Source organism: Camellia sinensis, chromosome 8 (assembly GCF_055761805.1).
Source record: "Camellia sinensis isolate YWXY chromosome 8, ASM5576180v1, whole genome shotgun sequence".
NCBI classification, from domain to species: Eukaryota; Viridiplantae; Streptophyta; class Magnoliopsida; order Ericales; family Theaceae; genus Camellia; species Camellia sinensis.
The window spans coordinates 8,904,255-8,921,147 of record NC_138968.1 but is presented as its reverse complement, the minus strand read 5'-3'; the positions used below and the strand labels follow the sequence as shown (position 1 = coordinate 8,921,147).

General features: G+C 33.6%; 3 protein-coding genes across 4 annotated transcripts; all 3 read right to left on the bottom strand.

The window, feature by feature from the left end:
- Positions 1-540: 540 nt before the first annotated feature.
- LOC145796808 (uncharacterized) lies at positions 541-3,514 on the bottom strand. The gene is made up of 2 exons (XM_082882005.1): positions 1,976-3,514; positions 541-1,406 (listed from the first exon to the last, which is right to left on the bottom strand). The coding sequence occupies exons 1-2, from the start codon at positions 2,135-2,137 to the stop codon at positions 834-836; spliced, it is 735 nt and encodes a 244-aa protein (XP_082738131.1). The 5' UTR covers positions 2,138-3,514; the 3' UTR covers positions 541-833.
- LOC114307712 (uncharacterized) lies at positions 2,671-5,731 on the bottom strand. Of its 2 annotated transcripts, XM_028253134.2 has the most exons (3): positions 5,341-5,731; positions 3,369-3,514; positions 2,671-3,274 (listed from the first exon to the last, which is right to left on the bottom strand). In XM_028253134.2, exons 1-3 carry the CDS (start codon positions 5,500-5,502, stop codon positions 3,217-3,219), a joined length of 366 nt encoding a protein of 121 aa, XP_028108935.1. In that variant the 5' UTR covers positions 5,503-5,731; the 3' UTR covers positions 2,671-3,216. The 2 variants fall into 2 exon arrangements, with proteins under 2 accessions (XP_028108935.1, XP_028108917.1); XM_028253116.2 differs by having other exon boundaries at positions 2,671-3,514.
- A 5,434-nt stretch (positions 5,732-11,165) lies between these two features.
- LOC114307696 (putative ribonuclease P/MRP protein subunit POP5) lies at positions 11,166-15,518 on the bottom strand. Its single transcript, XM_028253099.2, has 5 exons — positions 15,131-15,518; positions 14,575-14,771; positions 14,330-14,467; positions 12,758-12,938; positions 11,166-11,450 (listed from the first exon to the last, which is right to left on the bottom strand). Exons 2-4 carry the CDS (start codon positions 14,750-14,752, stop codon positions 12,790-12,792), a joined length of 465 nt encoding a protein of 154 aa, XP_028108900.1. The 5' UTR covers positions 14,753-14,771; positions 15,131-15,518; the 3' UTR covers positions 11,166-11,450; positions 12,758-12,789.
- Between the last annotated feature and the right edge of the window lie 1,375 nt (positions 15,519-16,893).

Below are 16,893 nucleotides of genomic sequence, written 5' to 3'. Positions count from 1 at the left end.
CTTGTGGAACTTTAATCCCATGAATTCAGAATATCTATCCTCTCTTGCATTGTATCAGGGTAATACTACAGCACTGATACATAATATCACTAACTAATAAAAGAACTCCTATGTATAATCTCTTCTTTTTTTTTTTATCACTATTGGATATCACTGATTAGATGACATTATGTTATTTGTTTTTATTATTTCTTTAACGATGATTTCTAAATAAAAATCCAGTCATAAATATCCACGTAAGTAGTAATAGTAAGTGTTGGAGGGTGCATTTGAAATGAGCGTGCATGGGCAAGGATAGATCTAGGGGGGTGTGAATGGGCTGCGCCCTCAAAATTTTTTAAAATATCATATATTATATTAGAAAATTTATAATTATAAGGGTTTGTAACTCTAAACATACTTTCGCATAATTCTGGAGATGACACTCCATTAGCATAACAGTGTCGTCGCCCAGTGATTTCCACACAAAAATATTATTAAATAGTAATACCACAGATAAGTGTTCACCATAGAGACTGAAAAGAAAACAGAAAATGCTAGTATACAAGTTGCTACGCTGAGCAATTCAATTCAACTTCAGTTGAATCCATGCTAATTGCAACATATACACAGTGCAATATATGATTGAATGGTAATACCAAATCTGAGTGATCACATAGATATTGAAAAGAAAATAGAGAAGGCTATAGTACAAGTAGCTAAGTTGAGCAATTCAATTCAATTCAACTTCAGTTGAATCCATAGTAATCGCTCTCTCTGTTTCTATGCTGCTATTTTATTTTATTTTTTCATCGACAGCGACCAGTGTATAAGTATTATCACCCTGCGTTGTCCTATTCCTCATTGTCGCCATGCCGATCATCATCGTCAGAAGAAGAAGCAGCAGCAGCAACCAATCCAAAATCGAAGATGAAATCAAGAAAATAGAACAAGAAAACCAGAACAGGGCAGCTAAGAAACATGGGAATCGGACCGAAGATCCAAAGAAACAGGGGGAAAGAAAAGTAGAATGCTCTGAGACCCAATGACCAGAAATAGCTTCCCCTGTTCACCGTCCTCCCCACATACTCGGGCGTCAGATAGCGGCTATGGTGGAGACGATTGTGAGTCATTTTCTTGTGTGGAACGTTGATGAGTATGCTGGCATGGCTGTAGTACCTGATGGACTGGACATTGAACAAGAATGCAACGAGGAAGCAGACTAGTATTGAGAAGAACTTTATGGAGAATCCCATCTCACTTTTGTCTCCCAATACGAACTTGCCTGCTGACTTAGTGCTGGTTATGTTGCTCATGAGGAGGGCGATGATAGAGCTGAGCATGATCGCCATTGATGCCAAAAGGGTCGATGCCATTATGTTGTTTCTCAGCGTCTGCACCGCCAGAACTCCGTACTTTGATGCGTCCTGCCATCATCCATAGCCCTTTTCAATTTCAGAATCATCAATATTGCATGTGTATGTTTATATACGAATTCACCCTGTTTTGTTTGCCCGAAAAATATTCACTTTTTTCAAGTATTTGGTACAATAGAAAATGTTAAATGAATGAAAAATAAAAAATTTTGATCATCAGAAAACAAGTTTATTTGGGTTGAAAGTAAGAAAAAAAAAGTTTTGACACCTAAATCATTTAGCCCACCACCACCACCTTGCCGCCTCTACCCCACCCCACCATGACCACTTCAACCAAACCACCACCACCACCTCCACTTCCACCACGTGCCTTGACGCCACAATCACCTCCACAAAGCCCCCACCACCCATGGTTTTAAATAACTATATCGCTTATGTATCAATATCACTGATATTGATATTTAAAACCATGTTACCACCACTAAGACCACCACCTGCCGCCACCATCACCTCAACAACTTCACCACCATTAATGATGCAATTTACAAAATTTTCTATGATTTTTTTTTTTTTTTTTTTTTTTGAGCAAATAAACAGAAGGTGAAATTTGAAATAGATACCTCCATCATAGCACAAACCCAGAAGCGGCGGTTGATGGCGTTGACTCCGATAAAGGTGCGAGAAGGGTGGTTGACGACCTGATAGACGAGCCAGGCATGGTAAGCCACCATTATGAAGAGTCCTGCTGGTACTAACAAGTAATCAAGAACTTGTTTCTCCATCACAGTTAAAAATGACCTCAGTTTGAAGATGAAGATCCTCTCTCTCTCTCTCCCTCCCCCGAGGAATTGTTGAACTCCAAAACTGTGGAGACAGAGGTAGAGAGAGAGAGGGTGACAGAAGTGTTATAGGGTTGTGGCGTGCGAGTGTTCAATAATGCTTTGTGATTCAATAATGTTAGATCAACACCTCAGACAAGTGGAGACAAGTTGGATATTATATTGAGTAATTATATGTATTGATGAATAAAAAAATCTAATGATATAATTTTGCCATATTTTTAATATTTTGTGTTTTGATAGAAATTGATATTGTATTTGAAATATACTTCCAAAATGTAGTGTTGATACTCTAAAATAAATTATGAAAAGAAGATGCATATAGAGAGAGGGTTTGAGAATGCCATTACACTTTACACTGACGTGGTTATACTACAAACAGATTTGAGTTATCCATTTGAGGGAGGTTTATGTGAGACCAACAAAATGAACTATCCAAATTTATTTGTAACATTATCGCATGTGAGAGTGAATAATTTTTCCACCGTAAAATGATTTCTAATATTATTTCAAGTTGTCCGACACATAGAGATTGAAAAGAAAACAGAGGATGCTAGTACAAGTAGCTAAGTTGAGCAATTCAATTCAATTCAACTTGAGTTGAATCCATATTAATTGCTCTCTATCTCTCACTCTGTATCGAATCCATATTAGATGCTGCTAGTACAAGTAGCTAGATTGTTACTACTTGATAGTGAACCAAAAACCAAAACAAAATCAACAATGACCACTGTATCACCCAGTATTGTTCTCCTCATCCTCGCCGTGGTGATGATCATCGTCCTCAGCAGCACTAGCAACCCAACCAAAATCGAAGGTAACATCAAGAAAATAGAGCAGGAAAACCAGCACAAGGCAGCTAATAAACATGGGAATTGGACCAAAAATCCAAAGAAACAGAGGGAAAGAAAAGTAGAATGCTCTGAGACCCAATGACCAGAAATAGCTTCCCCTGTTCACTGTCCTCCCCACATACTCTGGTGTCAAATGGCCGCTATGACAGTGATGATGATCGTGGAGAGTCATCTTCTTGAGTGGGACATTGATGAGTATGCTGGCATGACTGTAGTACCTAATGGACTGGACATTGAACAAGAATGCAATGAGGAAGCAGACTAGTATTGAGAAGAATTTTATGGAGAATCCGAGCTCGGATCGGTCTCCAAACACGAACCTGCCTGCGGACCGACTGCTGCCTGAGTTGCTCATGAGGAGGGCGATGAGAGAGCTGAGCATGATCGCCGTCGAGGCCAAAAGGGTGGATGCCATTATGTTGTTTCTCAGCGTTTGCACTGCCAAAACTCCAGTTTTTGATGCGTCCTGCCATTATCCATATCCCATTGCAATTTTAGATACAATCAATGAAATTTAAATACGGCAAAAAACTAACCCGAGCACGGGTCGTTTAATCTTGTTTGCCAAATAGATCAGTTTTGAGTCAAATTTTGTAAGTTATAGCATCTCCAACGGTTCAGTATTTTTTTCACCAAATTTGAGTAAAAAATTACTCATTTTCTCAATCTGATATCAGTTGCTCCAACGGTGCATCAAAAGAAGGGTCATCCCGTGGGTCAACGGGTGGGTCGACAGGTTGGTCGGCCGGTCAGTCGACTGGTAAGGCAAATTTTTTTATTTTTTTTTTAACCTTTTTGAATTGTTTGAACCTACCTATTTAAACTGTTTGAACCTGTTTCCGGTCGACCGGTCGGACATCCAGTAGGTTGACCGATGGGCCCACTTGCAACGTTACAGCACAGTGAATTGGTGAAGGCTCACGAAGATTCTCAATTTGGTGAAAAATTTGCTCCGTTCTCAATTTAATATCAGTTTGGTGAAACCATTGGAACAGAAAAAGTGACTTTTTTCATCAAATTCAAATTTGATACTGAATCTGATGCAACGTTGGAGATGGTCTCAGGAGATTTCCTGTCTAACCCATTGGAGTCTCCTATCATCTAAAAGGAAACTTTGAAGGTTTTGTATTCAAGTTCAGTGATCAAGTCGAAGCTTGACTAAACTCAAATTCAGCTTGAGAAAGATATGTTAATTAATAATTATTTTTAATAAAATATCAAATATATTTTCGTTAAATTTTTTCACATTTAATTGATAAAATTTATTAATAATATGAATTTCTTTTTATATATATTTGATCAAAAGCTACTATCATTTTTTCCTCACTTTTTGCACATTAATTTAAGATTTTCATTATGGCGGGGCTTGCCTCCAGTCCACCATCTGGACTGGAGGGTCCAGTCTAATCCATTGGGCTTACTTTTGAATTCTTTTTTGATAATTCGAACCGTTCACATTTTAAAGTTTGTTAAGTACATTATCCCTGTAAAATATCACGTCAATCAAAGAACGGATACTAGGTATTCAGATCACTTTTTTATGAACCGTTAATTTTTTGACTGTTCATTTTTTCTAGACAAAAGTAATCTGAATACATAGTATCTGTTATCCGATCAAAATAATTTTTACAGGAATAATGTACTCAATAAATCCTAAATTGTAAACAGTTCTGATTATTGAAAATGGACCCAAAAGTGAGCCCAATGAATCGAACTGAACCGAACTGTCCCAGATCTAGACTAAAGACAGTCCGCACCCTTTCATTATTAGGCCCAACTAGACCCGTCCAGTGTGGCCCATGGGCCCTTGTTTGGGCCCCGTTTCGATAATCTAAACCGTTCAATATGTAAAACTCGTTGAGTACTATATTTTTGAAAAAATCATGTTGATCGGATATCGATAATTATTTAATCAAATTAAAATTTTGTCAACTATTTATTTTTTCATCGTTTATTTTTTTTAATACAAATCTGATCCAATCAAATTGCTATCGATATCCGATCAATGTGATATTTTACAGGGATATAGTACTCGACGAGTTCTACATATTAACGATTTGAATTATCAAAACGGATCCAAAAAGGACACATGGGCTCGACTGAACGGATTTAGTCTTGATCTCAACCTAAAACAAGCTGGACCCTTCATTATTATATTGAAGCTCTAACATGAAGATTTCAACATCAACAACATTGCATATATATATATATATATATAGATTTGATATGAAAAAATTATAAGAAATGAAAGGAATGTGATGGGAATTGAAAGAGACATAGATAGATGTATACCTCCATCATGGCACGAACCCAGAAGCGGCGGTTGATGGCGTTGATGCCGATGACGGTGCGAGAAGGGTGTTTGATGACCTGATAGAATAGCCAGATGTGGTAAGCCACCATTATCAGCAGCCCTGTTGGTACTAACATGTAATCAACTACTTGTTTCTCCATCAAATCGCTTTCTCTTTCCCCAGGGATTGTTCAACACCGAATGAATGAAGTAGTGGAGAGACCGAATCCAAGTGTTACACGGCTGTTTGTGGTGTGCGTGTATTGTTGACCAAGTATAATCCCTAGGTTCCGCAACGGTGATGCCAAACTAAACCCACTACTCGTATCATAGGTTCATTTATACCTGAAAAATACTAGAGATTCTACATTTTTTCTGAACATCTCATATACATGTGACCTACACTATATATACATATATGGGCAAATTACATATACACCCCTCCAGGTTTGACAAAATTACAGATACCCCTGAGGTTTGAGAAATTACGAATTCCCCCCTGAATGCTATATTTGCATAAGAAATTAGGGGGTAATTTGTTATGAAATATAAACCTCATGGGGTAAATTGTTATGAAAATACAAACCTCAGGGGGCGGGATGTAATTTCCGAAACCTCAGGGGGTATCTGTAATTTAACCAAACCTGGAGGGGTGTATATGTAATTTGCCCTATATATATGTATCTCAAATCCATATGAAATATTTGGTAAAAAATTTAAGAATTTATTGATGAGTCTTATATACAAAGTTCAAAATTTATAGTCTCAAACAAAACACTGGCACTAATTAGTTTTATATAGTCGTAATTTTTATCAAAAAATCCTATTTTTTGAAAAAAAAAAAAATTAAAACGTTGCTAAATCTCACTACTGTCAGACTTCCATCAGACGTCATCACAGACTCACCGCAATGTTCAACATCACCGAAAAATCGCCGGAATATTGTCGAAATGTTCTAAACATCACCGGAAGTTATTGTAATATTTAATGTTCGCTAGACGTCAAGAATATAGCCAGAGACTCATCAAAATGTCTAGAATATTGCTAAAAAAATAAGAATAAATTGAGAAATTAAAGTGAAAAAACATAGCAAAATGTATTAAATATTGATAAACTGAATTGAGGGGGGGGAATATGTTATTTTCAATTTTTGTAAGGCTTAAGTAAATATTTTTCAATTGATCAAACTGAAAAACAAATTTTGAAACTGTAAAATGAAACTGAAAAACATTTTATGAAATTGCAAAATTATGAAAGTTGTGAAACTGTAAAATTATGAAAGTTCTAAAGAAAGTTATGAAACTGTAAAATTTTATAGTTCTAAAAAATGATTCATTTCAGCACCAAAAAAAAAAAACCTAACTGTAAAATTTTACAATTTTCACCAACTGTAATTAAAACTCGAAACCAACTTGTTCAAAATTTGAAAATTTTCTCCATTATAACAGGAAAATTAAAAGTATGTAGTATAAAAAAAGTATTATAACTGAGAAATCGAAGAAAATAGACAAATATAGAGAGATACTTGTACTCCGATAACTATTTTTTAATTTAGATTTAGTCAGATCTAACATAGATCTACTCAATAGATCTACATCATATTTGAGTAGATCTACTCTCATCACTTTTTCCGTCGGTGAGCACGAAACAAGGAGTTGGTGTTTGGTGGTTGCCCACGAACTCCAATCAATGGTGATCCCCAGTCGCCGGTGATTATAGTTTAGAAAGAGAAATAAAAGAAAAAAGGCATCATTGTCATCGTCGTCGCCGCCACTGATATCAGAGAGAGAGAGATAAAGAGAAGAAGTAAGGTGTACGAAAGAGAGGAGAAGATAAATGGATATAAGACTTTTGGGTTTATGTAAAAGGTTTTGGAATTAAATAGAATATACACTTTTCAAAAAGGACTTCTGGGTAATTTGCCTAAAATTTAATAAAAATTTAGGTAAACTACTAATAGATCCTAATAGTTAGAGTTAATTTTTATCAAGTCCTACTGAAAATAAATTTTAATAAAATTGCCACTAAAAAAATTTTTTTGTGAAATTTTTTTACATATGTCGCAAAAGATTGACAATTAGTGACATTTTTTGTTACGATTTTTATAAATTGTCGCTAGAATTTACAATTAGTGACGTTTTTCTATGATGAATTTTTCAAACTGTTGTTGAAAGTTTAAAATTGGTGACAATTTTTTAAAACCGTTGCTAATACTTATAATTAGTGACATTTTTTATGATAATTTTTAAACTGTCGTTGAAAATTAATAATTAATGACTTTTTTTAATAGTGTTTAATGAAAAATGTCATTAATTCTCACAGAATTTATTAAACAATAAGTTCACCTATTAAGATGTACAGATAAATCCTCCTAAAAATTTTGGAATATGTAGCATTGTTTATACTTACATACATCCACACCAACCAAATATTTCTATGAGGTGTGATATTATAAAAGGAATACCTTTGGTACGTACTCTTTGTATATTTACCTATTTTTATAATAAGACCAAGTTTGGCTAACCTAAAAAAGTGTACTTATTTCATCTTTTTATCTTTTTTGGATCACATCAATCAACATCTCCTCTCTACTTTTTCTACACATAATACAAAAAAAAAAAAAGTACACTTATTTAGTCTTCCCAAACTTGGCCTAATGTTGTGTAATATTTTGATAAAATCATGTATTTTTATAATTATATTATATTTTTGTGGTTCAAAAATATTGTCATGAAAAAATATAAAGTAATGCTATAAAAACAAAAAAATTATATATAATGATGCGATTTCAACCTTTTACTTCCAAATAAAACACTATTAAAGATGAATTTATTTACAATAATGATATTGTCACATTATTCTCATTAAATTTTATGTATGAGTTTTATGTAAAAATTGAATTTTTCAAAAATATAAAACAATACTGCACTCTTCCATCTAAGCAATGTGGCAATTATTAAATAATAGGATAAATTTCACTTTAATTCTTTGTGATTTAACCCATGTGTAGAACACATTCCTATCATTTAGAAATAATCAGATAATCCTAATAATTTGCGGCTAAATTGCACACTATTGGATCGTATAAATTAACCTTTATACCTTCTCTTTTACTTGTCTTCTTCATCCTCCCATGGCTACCAACACACGCCACTCCAAAGCCCCATTGCAGCTCTCCCCCACACCAACTGGCAGCCCTCCCCCACATCAACTCGCAGCCCTCCCCCACCCCAACGATCACCACTTTGCAACCCCTGGCACTCTCTCTATATATATCACCTTTACGATCACAGTCGCTATCCAGTCTCAAAGCAAATGCGGATACTATGAAACCCAGAGACACCAAAGTTTTTTTGTTTTGTTTTTTTTTTTTTTTTGGGAGTGAAAGAGACTCCAAAGTTGTTAATCAACTAGGAAGAATCAAATTTGCAAAAACCCAAATTGTGTAGGATATCATCACCCCATGTGAGGGGTGAAGCAACACACATGAGTTGGCCATGTTAGGAAGTCAACCTTTAGCCATGTGAAGAAGGAGTTGGCACAAGCTGGCCAGCCCCTCCATCCACCATTCTGTTAGTGTATAAATGGAGGCTGAGGGGAGGGTTTGAGAGATAGAGCAGAGCAAGCCACAGAGAGTGAGATATCTGAGGCGGAGAGACCGTCTTCCTCGGTGTGAGCAAGGGAGACGGGTGAGTGGGTGAGTGAGGAGAGTGTGAGCTCCTCCTCTATTGTAATCTTTCTGTAATATCTCCATTGTTATAGTGATAACCGGCTACTCTCCCGTGGACGTAGGCATTGAGGCCGAACCACGTTAAATATTGTGTCTCCTTGAGTGTGGGTGTGTTTTTCTGCATGGAATAATTTCTATAAGGTCTTGGGCGGGATCCCAGATCCCAACAAATTGACCCTTTTGAGAGATCAGATTTGCTGCGACTGCAGGGAAAAGGAAAGCACAGAGCTATTTCGGACGGAAGGTTCAACATTAACTAACAATTAATCAATCAACCAAGGACGAAAACAGGGAGGGTAAAATACATAAAGATCAAAGGCTGTTAAACCAAAAAAAAAATCATACTTGACGATCCCGCCACCGTTGAAGGTTTAGTAAGCTCGGTGGAAGGGCCATGAAGGAAAAGAAAAAAAAAGAGCAATTGCGGAAAGGAAGTAGGAAGGAAGAAGCATGGAGACACAAGATGGAGGCAGAAAAAAAAGATATTTTTGACCAACTATTGGAGTTTTGACGGCATTCAAAAAGAGGTGAAATAAAACGCGTGATGGGTGAAATGAAAAGTAGGCCATAAGATGAATCCAATAACACAAAAATGACACGAACGGAGTTACGATGAGGGAGATACAAGTCCTTGAACATGTGGATTTAAATATGAAAATTTTGCCTAAAGAGAGAAAATTTTATTTTTATCCAACTTTCGGAGCTCCAACAGTATACAAAAAGAGGTGAAACAAGATTTATGAGAGATGGAGCAAAAATTAGGCCATGACATGAATCCAACAACATAAAAAATGAGACGAAACGGAATTTCGACGAAGGAGGTACAAGTGCTTGAACATGTGTTTGAATTTGAAAATTTTGTCAAAAAAGAGAAAAATCTTATTTTTGGCCAACTTTCGGAGTTTCAATGGCATGCAAAAACAGGTGGAATAAGGTGTATGAGGGGTGGAATGAAAACTAGGCCATGAGATTAATCCAACAACGCAAAAATAAGGCAAAACGGAGTTACGACGAGAAAGATATAAGTGTTCAACCATGTGTTTTTGAATTTGAAAATTTTACCCAAATTCAATTAGTTCAATCAAACGGATATGGACGGAGGATTCAAATTGAAACACAGAAGAAACTCCAGAACTTAATTTATCAAAATTGAAACCCTGAGATTTAAATTAAAAAACACGCAAAACTCTAGATTTTATTTATTTATTTATTTATTTATTTATTTATTTTTGTAATTTGAACATAAAATTACTGATTCTGAAAAATCAAACAATAAGAAGTGTTCCCTCCAAACCCAAATCAATCTCTTTGTGACACATATATAACTATTTCAAGTGTCCATCATCCCTAAGACGAGATGAGAGAATTTTAATAGGACCAACACATTGATGTTGGGTTTGGCTTAAAGATTTGGTGAGAAATTTAAAAAGAAAACAAAAAAAAATAAAAATGTAGATAAAATATGAATAAAATATAATTATATTTTACACACTTTTCGTACATTTTTTAATTTCTCTTTTTAAAATCCTCACCAAATCTTTGAACCAAACATAGCTTAAGGTTATATTTGGAGTATACATTTGGATAAAAATTTGGAAACAAAAAAAGAAAGATAAGTGAAATAAAAATTAAACACAATTATATTTCATGCACATTTTTTCTTTCCCTTTTTAAATTTATATCCAAATTTATACTCCAAATACAACCTAAGCCATTATTCTTACCCAATTTGGCTCCTATTTTTTTAACATAAAACACACTAGTGCGCATTTTTTTTTTAACCCCACTAGCGCACATTTGTTGCATCCACAATTTCACATGGTTAAGCCATAAATGTCATAATGCTTAAATTGACTTCATTCTAAGGATTGAGTGATTTGTTGGTGGTAAACCATTCAGTATATATATATATATACATATTCAACTCCTACACGCATGCCTCTAATGACTTGTACAAGCACGAATATTCTTTTTCCTCTTCAGGGCAAAGCACCACCGTGACATAAACACATGAGATTAATATGTATTATGTAAAAATTGAATAATTTTAATCATAATATAGTTAAAAATAAATGAGTAAACAAACACAAAATATAAGATATACCTGATTAGACAATGTGTCTTATATCATGAGGGGGAGAATCAAATCTCTACAATATTCTTATATGCATTAAAACTCTAGTTGAAAAATATAATAAATATCTATTTTCGAGAAAGGCCCCTTACAATAAAACCGAGCATACCATAAAAATATAAAGCACCCCACAATAGAATGGATGGGGGCCGACCTTATCTCGCGCACAACCGACAACGGTAGGTCAAGTTAACTCCATCCATTCCACCTATATGATGAGTCTGTTTGGTGCAGCTTCTTGCAAACTGAAATTTCATAACAAAAAATTATAAGTTAAAAACATTCGTTCTTCAATTTTCAAAAAATCAGTTTTTTCAGTTCATTTAATCTATTTGTGACTCATAAACTATAAGTAAAATCTACATCAAACACTTTGATACAGACTCCCAAAATAAAAATAAAAAGTTATAAACAACTTCAATAAACTGTACCAAACATGGCCAATAACTAGTTCTAGTGGAGACATGGCTTTCTGTTGAATTTGCCTGGACTCATGAAGACCTAAACAATTTTTAGTTTTCTCAGGTCTTCATGCAATAACCTCTCATAGATTCCCAAACTCAAACAACTTTATCCCCCTGGTGACTAGGACTAGAAATATGGATGACATTTCCATGCTTTTCTCATTCTACAGCCTAAATGCTTTTGAACTGTCCAATAACAACCATTAAAAGGTTCATGGCTGAATCAGCACTAAACATAAGACAGACGAGTTATTGTCAAAAGAAAAGTCCAGCACTACCGCAAGGAGAGCACATAAGGATGTTTTGAACTGGCTGCATCATGCACATAGAGGAAGTAAGAAACACATACACTTCTAAGTGCGTGTCCGGTTGGTGTTTTGTCGTGTCTATGTCCCAACCACACTTATCAGACACGTCCCAGCATGTGTCAAGCACACATCCAAATGTCTTACATTAGTTTTTTTAGACCCAAACATGCTTTAGACTCTTGAGGGACACACATGTTCATCGTTTAGAAATACATGAAACACATTATAAATTTGAACAAAATATCTTATAGGATACAATGATGAAAGATAACTAATATAGATTTATATCCATTAATCTCTCCTGTTTTAAACTTTATGAATTAGTATTATGTTGCATTTTTGTGTCCCTCATGTGTCATGCGTATTTTAAAAAAAATTAACAGGTCAGCATGTCCGTGTCATGACAAATGTCCATGCTTTTTAGGGGGAAGTGCAGCCGACAACAAAGCCATGTTCAAGAATCAAAGAAATATCTTAAGAGATAAGAAAACAAGTTCAAGAGAATCTCCTGCACATATCTGAACAGGTCCACAATCAGGGAAAGTCACAACGTTAAACACCAAAATAATAACAACAATGATTACACGAGCAAAGGAAATAACCAACAATTTGTCAGGTGAAAACGAGCATCAATTTCAACTCAGACGATAATACATAACAGGGATTGAAAAAGACGATTATACATAAGGGAGATAAAAACACTTGAATGCAATAAAAAATGGGAAACAAAGTACAGAAGTGTGAGCAGAATATAAGGGAAATAATGATAGCACGCTTAACCTGAACACGTACACCACCACCAATGAATGTGTTCAGTGTTCCAAAGTTCTAATCTTCTCAAGACAATTCTGCATATGCTGGTTTACTTCAGCTGTGAGACTCGCTCCTGCCACAAGCTTGTACTGTTCAAATTTCAATTCCTCACATTTCAAAGCTGCATTTTTACAGGCCTTGATACTTCCTAAATACAAACAAACAAACAAACAAAAAAGAATTTTAAGAAAAAGAACTCATTTTTTCAGCAGTAGAATACATAATCAGATAAGCATTATTGGATGAGATGCCATCATTTTGATGCTAATGAGATGCTATTTAAAAGTAATCCATTGTAATCAAATTCCCACAAAGGTTACTTCATTGAAATTCTTTTATGTATTATTTTTCTTATAATTCTTCAATGGATTGTGGCATTTCTCAGACTTATTTTCTGTAAAATTAAAGATAGTCAAAACCAATGACCAACCTGGAATCCACAGAATTGAAACATATGAATCAGATTCAGTTCCAATTACAGTACAATACCAAACAAATCTACTGTAATTATCTGAATAAAGATGATTAACAACTTTTAAGTTATCTAAGAATAAGTAACAACAAATCAAGCACTTTTTTCTTTGATAAGACAACCACAATCATGTCCAAACTAGAACCTGAATCCTCCACCTCCCGTTTTTGAGTATGGAAAGAGAATCAAGCTAATAGCTGTGCAGCACATTGAGCACTTAATGATCTATTGTCACACTTATTGTGACTTAAGAAGCACAGACACAGACAAATGACCGGTGACATGTGACACAATGACACGTAAATTTTCAAAAAAAAAAAAAAAAAATAGGACACAACACTGGGACACGTGTAAAATATATAATTATATATATTTAGTTATATGTCATACACAAGGACAAGTGCTAATTATATATCACGTAAATGCTATTTAATTCAAAGACAATAAACAAATGATATATAACACTAGATTCTAAACTCTAAAAAGGGAGAATAGGTATAGCTTTACATTATTTTTCTTTTATCATTGCATTTTAAGTTATTTTATTTAAACTTGTATTGTATTTCATGCGAGTCTAAGCGATAGGCACGTGTTCCTCAAGTGTCTAAAGCATGTTTGAGTCTAGAAAATTTTAAAAAAACAGTCAGGCATCTTTGGAGGTGTGTCCAACAATGGTCAAGAAGTGTCCCATGAGTGTCATGTCGTGTATGACATGCCACCTTCTTAGATCTTAGAAGTGTCCATGTTTCTTAGATCATGACAGACAAAAATAAGGCATTGAGAAAGAAGAAAATCCTTTTCAGACCAAAATGATGAGGTTCCAAAGTAAAAGCTCCTTAATCTATATTATGAGTGTATTTTTATTTCACATATTATTTACACATGAAGAATTTAAAAGCCATTATTGCAGATTTCTCAGGAAGTGTTCCATGTTAATCACTAGAATCACCAATTTTCAACAAAATACATATGAAAGGTTTAAATTAAGCATCAATATCATCTTTAACAGTTTTAATAACATATCGTCAAGTCACTAAAGCTTACCATCCCACAGCAGTTTCACTTACCACTAAGATCCAATAAGTTGAATAGGACTGGGCAATTTCCTATACTCCTGACCATGGTTATCGCAGACCAAACTTTTTGGTACTCCTCCCTTGAGGCTCTGATGATACTAAGTTTTGTAATGGGATTCACATACTTGACTGTTCAAAAATAACAAAAGGACACCAAATATATCAGGGCATATTATTAAATGTTGAAAAGCAAGTTTATAATGCAACCGATAAAACTTCTGGCAATATGCACTCACCTTGTAATGATCCAAGTGATGAAGCTAGACCACACTCCCCAAAATTTTCAAGAAGGCTATCTTTGATTGCTTTTGACACATTAAATTGGGTGATTATAATGGGATCATCTACCACAAGATCTCTATTAGGATCCAGAAAAACCTCCATGACCATATACCTATTTTTGAATCCCACCATGATCCCTTCACCTTTTGGGCTACAATCAGCACATTAATTAAGCACAGGTCATATACACAAAGACCTCTTGATAATTGAGAAAGAAAAGTTAAGCAAGATTAGCATGTGAAAAATGATAAATAAAATTAAATTTAAAAAAGAAAAATTCTACAAAGACAAAAATGAGCTAATAAACAACCGCAATATTATCAAAGAAAAAAACGCATGAGCGGATGATTCGATAAAATCATTGAACCTGTAATGAACTGTATTTTTAAAACAACACAATATAATCAAAGTTTAGCAGTGTTCTCAGCCAGGAAATTGATCGAACATGAAGGTGCACAAAATCTTCGGTCCAAATCTGATCATATAAGAGATACACATATCAATAGTTACCCGATTGTAGCTGAACAATAATGATCCCTCAGCAAAAAGCAAGAAAAATCTTTGCTTAATTTGCCTATCAATCAAACCCTGAGCTTGATCGCTTTGGCTTGATGCTGAAACAAAGAAAATAAAAATAAAAAAATCGCAAAGGAAAAAGCAAGGAGTCACAGGGGATGGGGCGGAGACACGGTGGCGAACTCAGGCGGGGATCAACTGCGCCGCCTATCACGGTGGCGGAGGAGGAGTTTGACAGATTGCCTTCTTTTTGGGGGGGCCTTATTATCGGTCTGAATTGACGATGGGCCTGTCCTGAATTGTTCAAAAAATTTCAGCCCAGTCCAATGGCACGCTAGCTGTAGTAGGTTAATGGCTCACTGGAGCCTAATAATAAACTAATGAAGTTTAATTTAAAAATGTAAGTATACATCATTATAATATTTTGTCAGAATTTTTTTTTTTTTTTTTTATCTCATTTACAACGTGGTGATTTTATTACTAGTTTTTAAAAATCGGTAATCATTGACTCTGATTTTTTTATTAGGGCCATCTTGCCTCATAACCCAATTTTAGATTGAAAAATATTTGGTAACTCAAATTTATGTGATTTGAATGGCTTAAACATCTCAAAATGACGTCGTTTGCATTTAAAATGACGTCGTTTTAAAACATTCGAGCTATTCAAACTATAAAAATTTGAACTACCAAACATTGATGTTTTAAACTAGATCACAGTCGTTATGAATCTAACTCTAATGAATGAATTTATTGATTTATATGTTCATGTTCATAGATCACTTATAGAAAAAATTAAATTAAATCAATAATTGTGGTTATATAATTTCATCATATTTGTTTATGAAATGTAAATAATTTTGTATTTAGTTTGAATTAGATATGATTTATTTATTTTTTTAAAATTCACAATTTGATGCACAATGATATGATATAACAATTATAAGTTTTTAATTTGTTACATAATATAAGACATCACTCTGTTGTCACATCAATATAAGTGAATTAATAAATTTAAAATTATGAATTTATAACATTTTTCAATTTAAAAAATACATTATCTATTTTTTTAACACAAATTGTTGTTTTTTAAGACAAGGATAATGAAATGAAATTATATAATTATAATTATTGAATTAATTTAATTTTTTTATAAATAATTTTGAATAAATTATAAATATCTCCCTAGATATTTTTTAAATACAAATTATTCATGTAATTCTGATAATTATATTTTGCTTCTTGAAGTTTCGAATTTCATAATAAATTATCTCTTTTATTAATAAATTATTAAATTAATTAATAATTTTAATGATATCATAAGTTTATTTCAATTAATAATTCAAATAATTTTATTATTGTACATAAAAGTAGTTTTAAATTTTATTTTTTAATTAATTTTATTAAATAAAAAATTTTGATAATAAAATATTTATAAATTTTAAAACTAATAAGACACATTTATATTTTATTAATAAAACTCAAGAATATACTTATAATTTAAGGAGACTTACACACAGCACAATGCCCCATTTGGTAAAACTGTGGGAAAGTGATTATAACTTATAGTTTAACAATTTATAACTGTGAACATAAACTGATTTTTTACTTATAAATTAAGCTTCTCCTCCTTCACTCAAAGAATAAGTTTATTTTTTGCTTATAAAAAGTTATAAGCTGTATTGTTAAGCTGAACCAAACACATCAAAATAATTTAAATTAAATTAAAAACTAACATAAGTTAAAAATAAGTCCTACCA

What these genes read in the sequence shown, in the direction of transcription:
- LOC145796808 (XM_082882005.1), bottom strand. Translation starts at nt 2,137, where the DNA reads ATGGAGAAACAAGTTCTTGATTACTTGTTAGTACCAGCAGGACTCTTC. An exon ending in GGGTTTGTGCTATGATGGAG is followed by an intron (nt 1,407 to 1,975) that starts GTATCTATTTCA and finishes GGATGATGGCAG; the next exon opens with GACGCATCAAAGTACGGAGT.
- LOC114307712 (XM_028253116.2), bottom strand. Translation starts at nt 5,502, where the DNA reads ATGGAGAAACAAGTAGTTGATTACATGTTAGTACCAACAGGGCTGCTG. An exon ending in GGGTTCGTGCCATGATGGAG is followed by an intron (nt 3,515 to 5,340) that starts GTATACATCTAT and finishes GGATAATGGCAG; the next exon opens with GACGCATCAAAAACTGGAGT.
- LOC114307696 (XM_028253099.2), bottom strand. Translation starts at nt 14,752, where the DNA reads ATGGTGGGATTCAAAAATAGGTATATGGTCATGGAGGTTTTTCTGGAT. An exon ending in ATCACTTGGATCATTACAAG is followed by an intron (nt 14,468 to 14,574) that starts GTGAGTGCATAT and finishes ATTTTTGAACAG; the next exon opens with TCAAGTATGTGAATCCCATT. An exon ending in CAACTTATTGGATCTTAGTG is followed by an intron (nt 12,939 to 14,329) that starts GTAAGTGAAACT and finishes GTTTGTATTTAG; the next exon opens with GAAGTATCAAGGCCTGTAAA.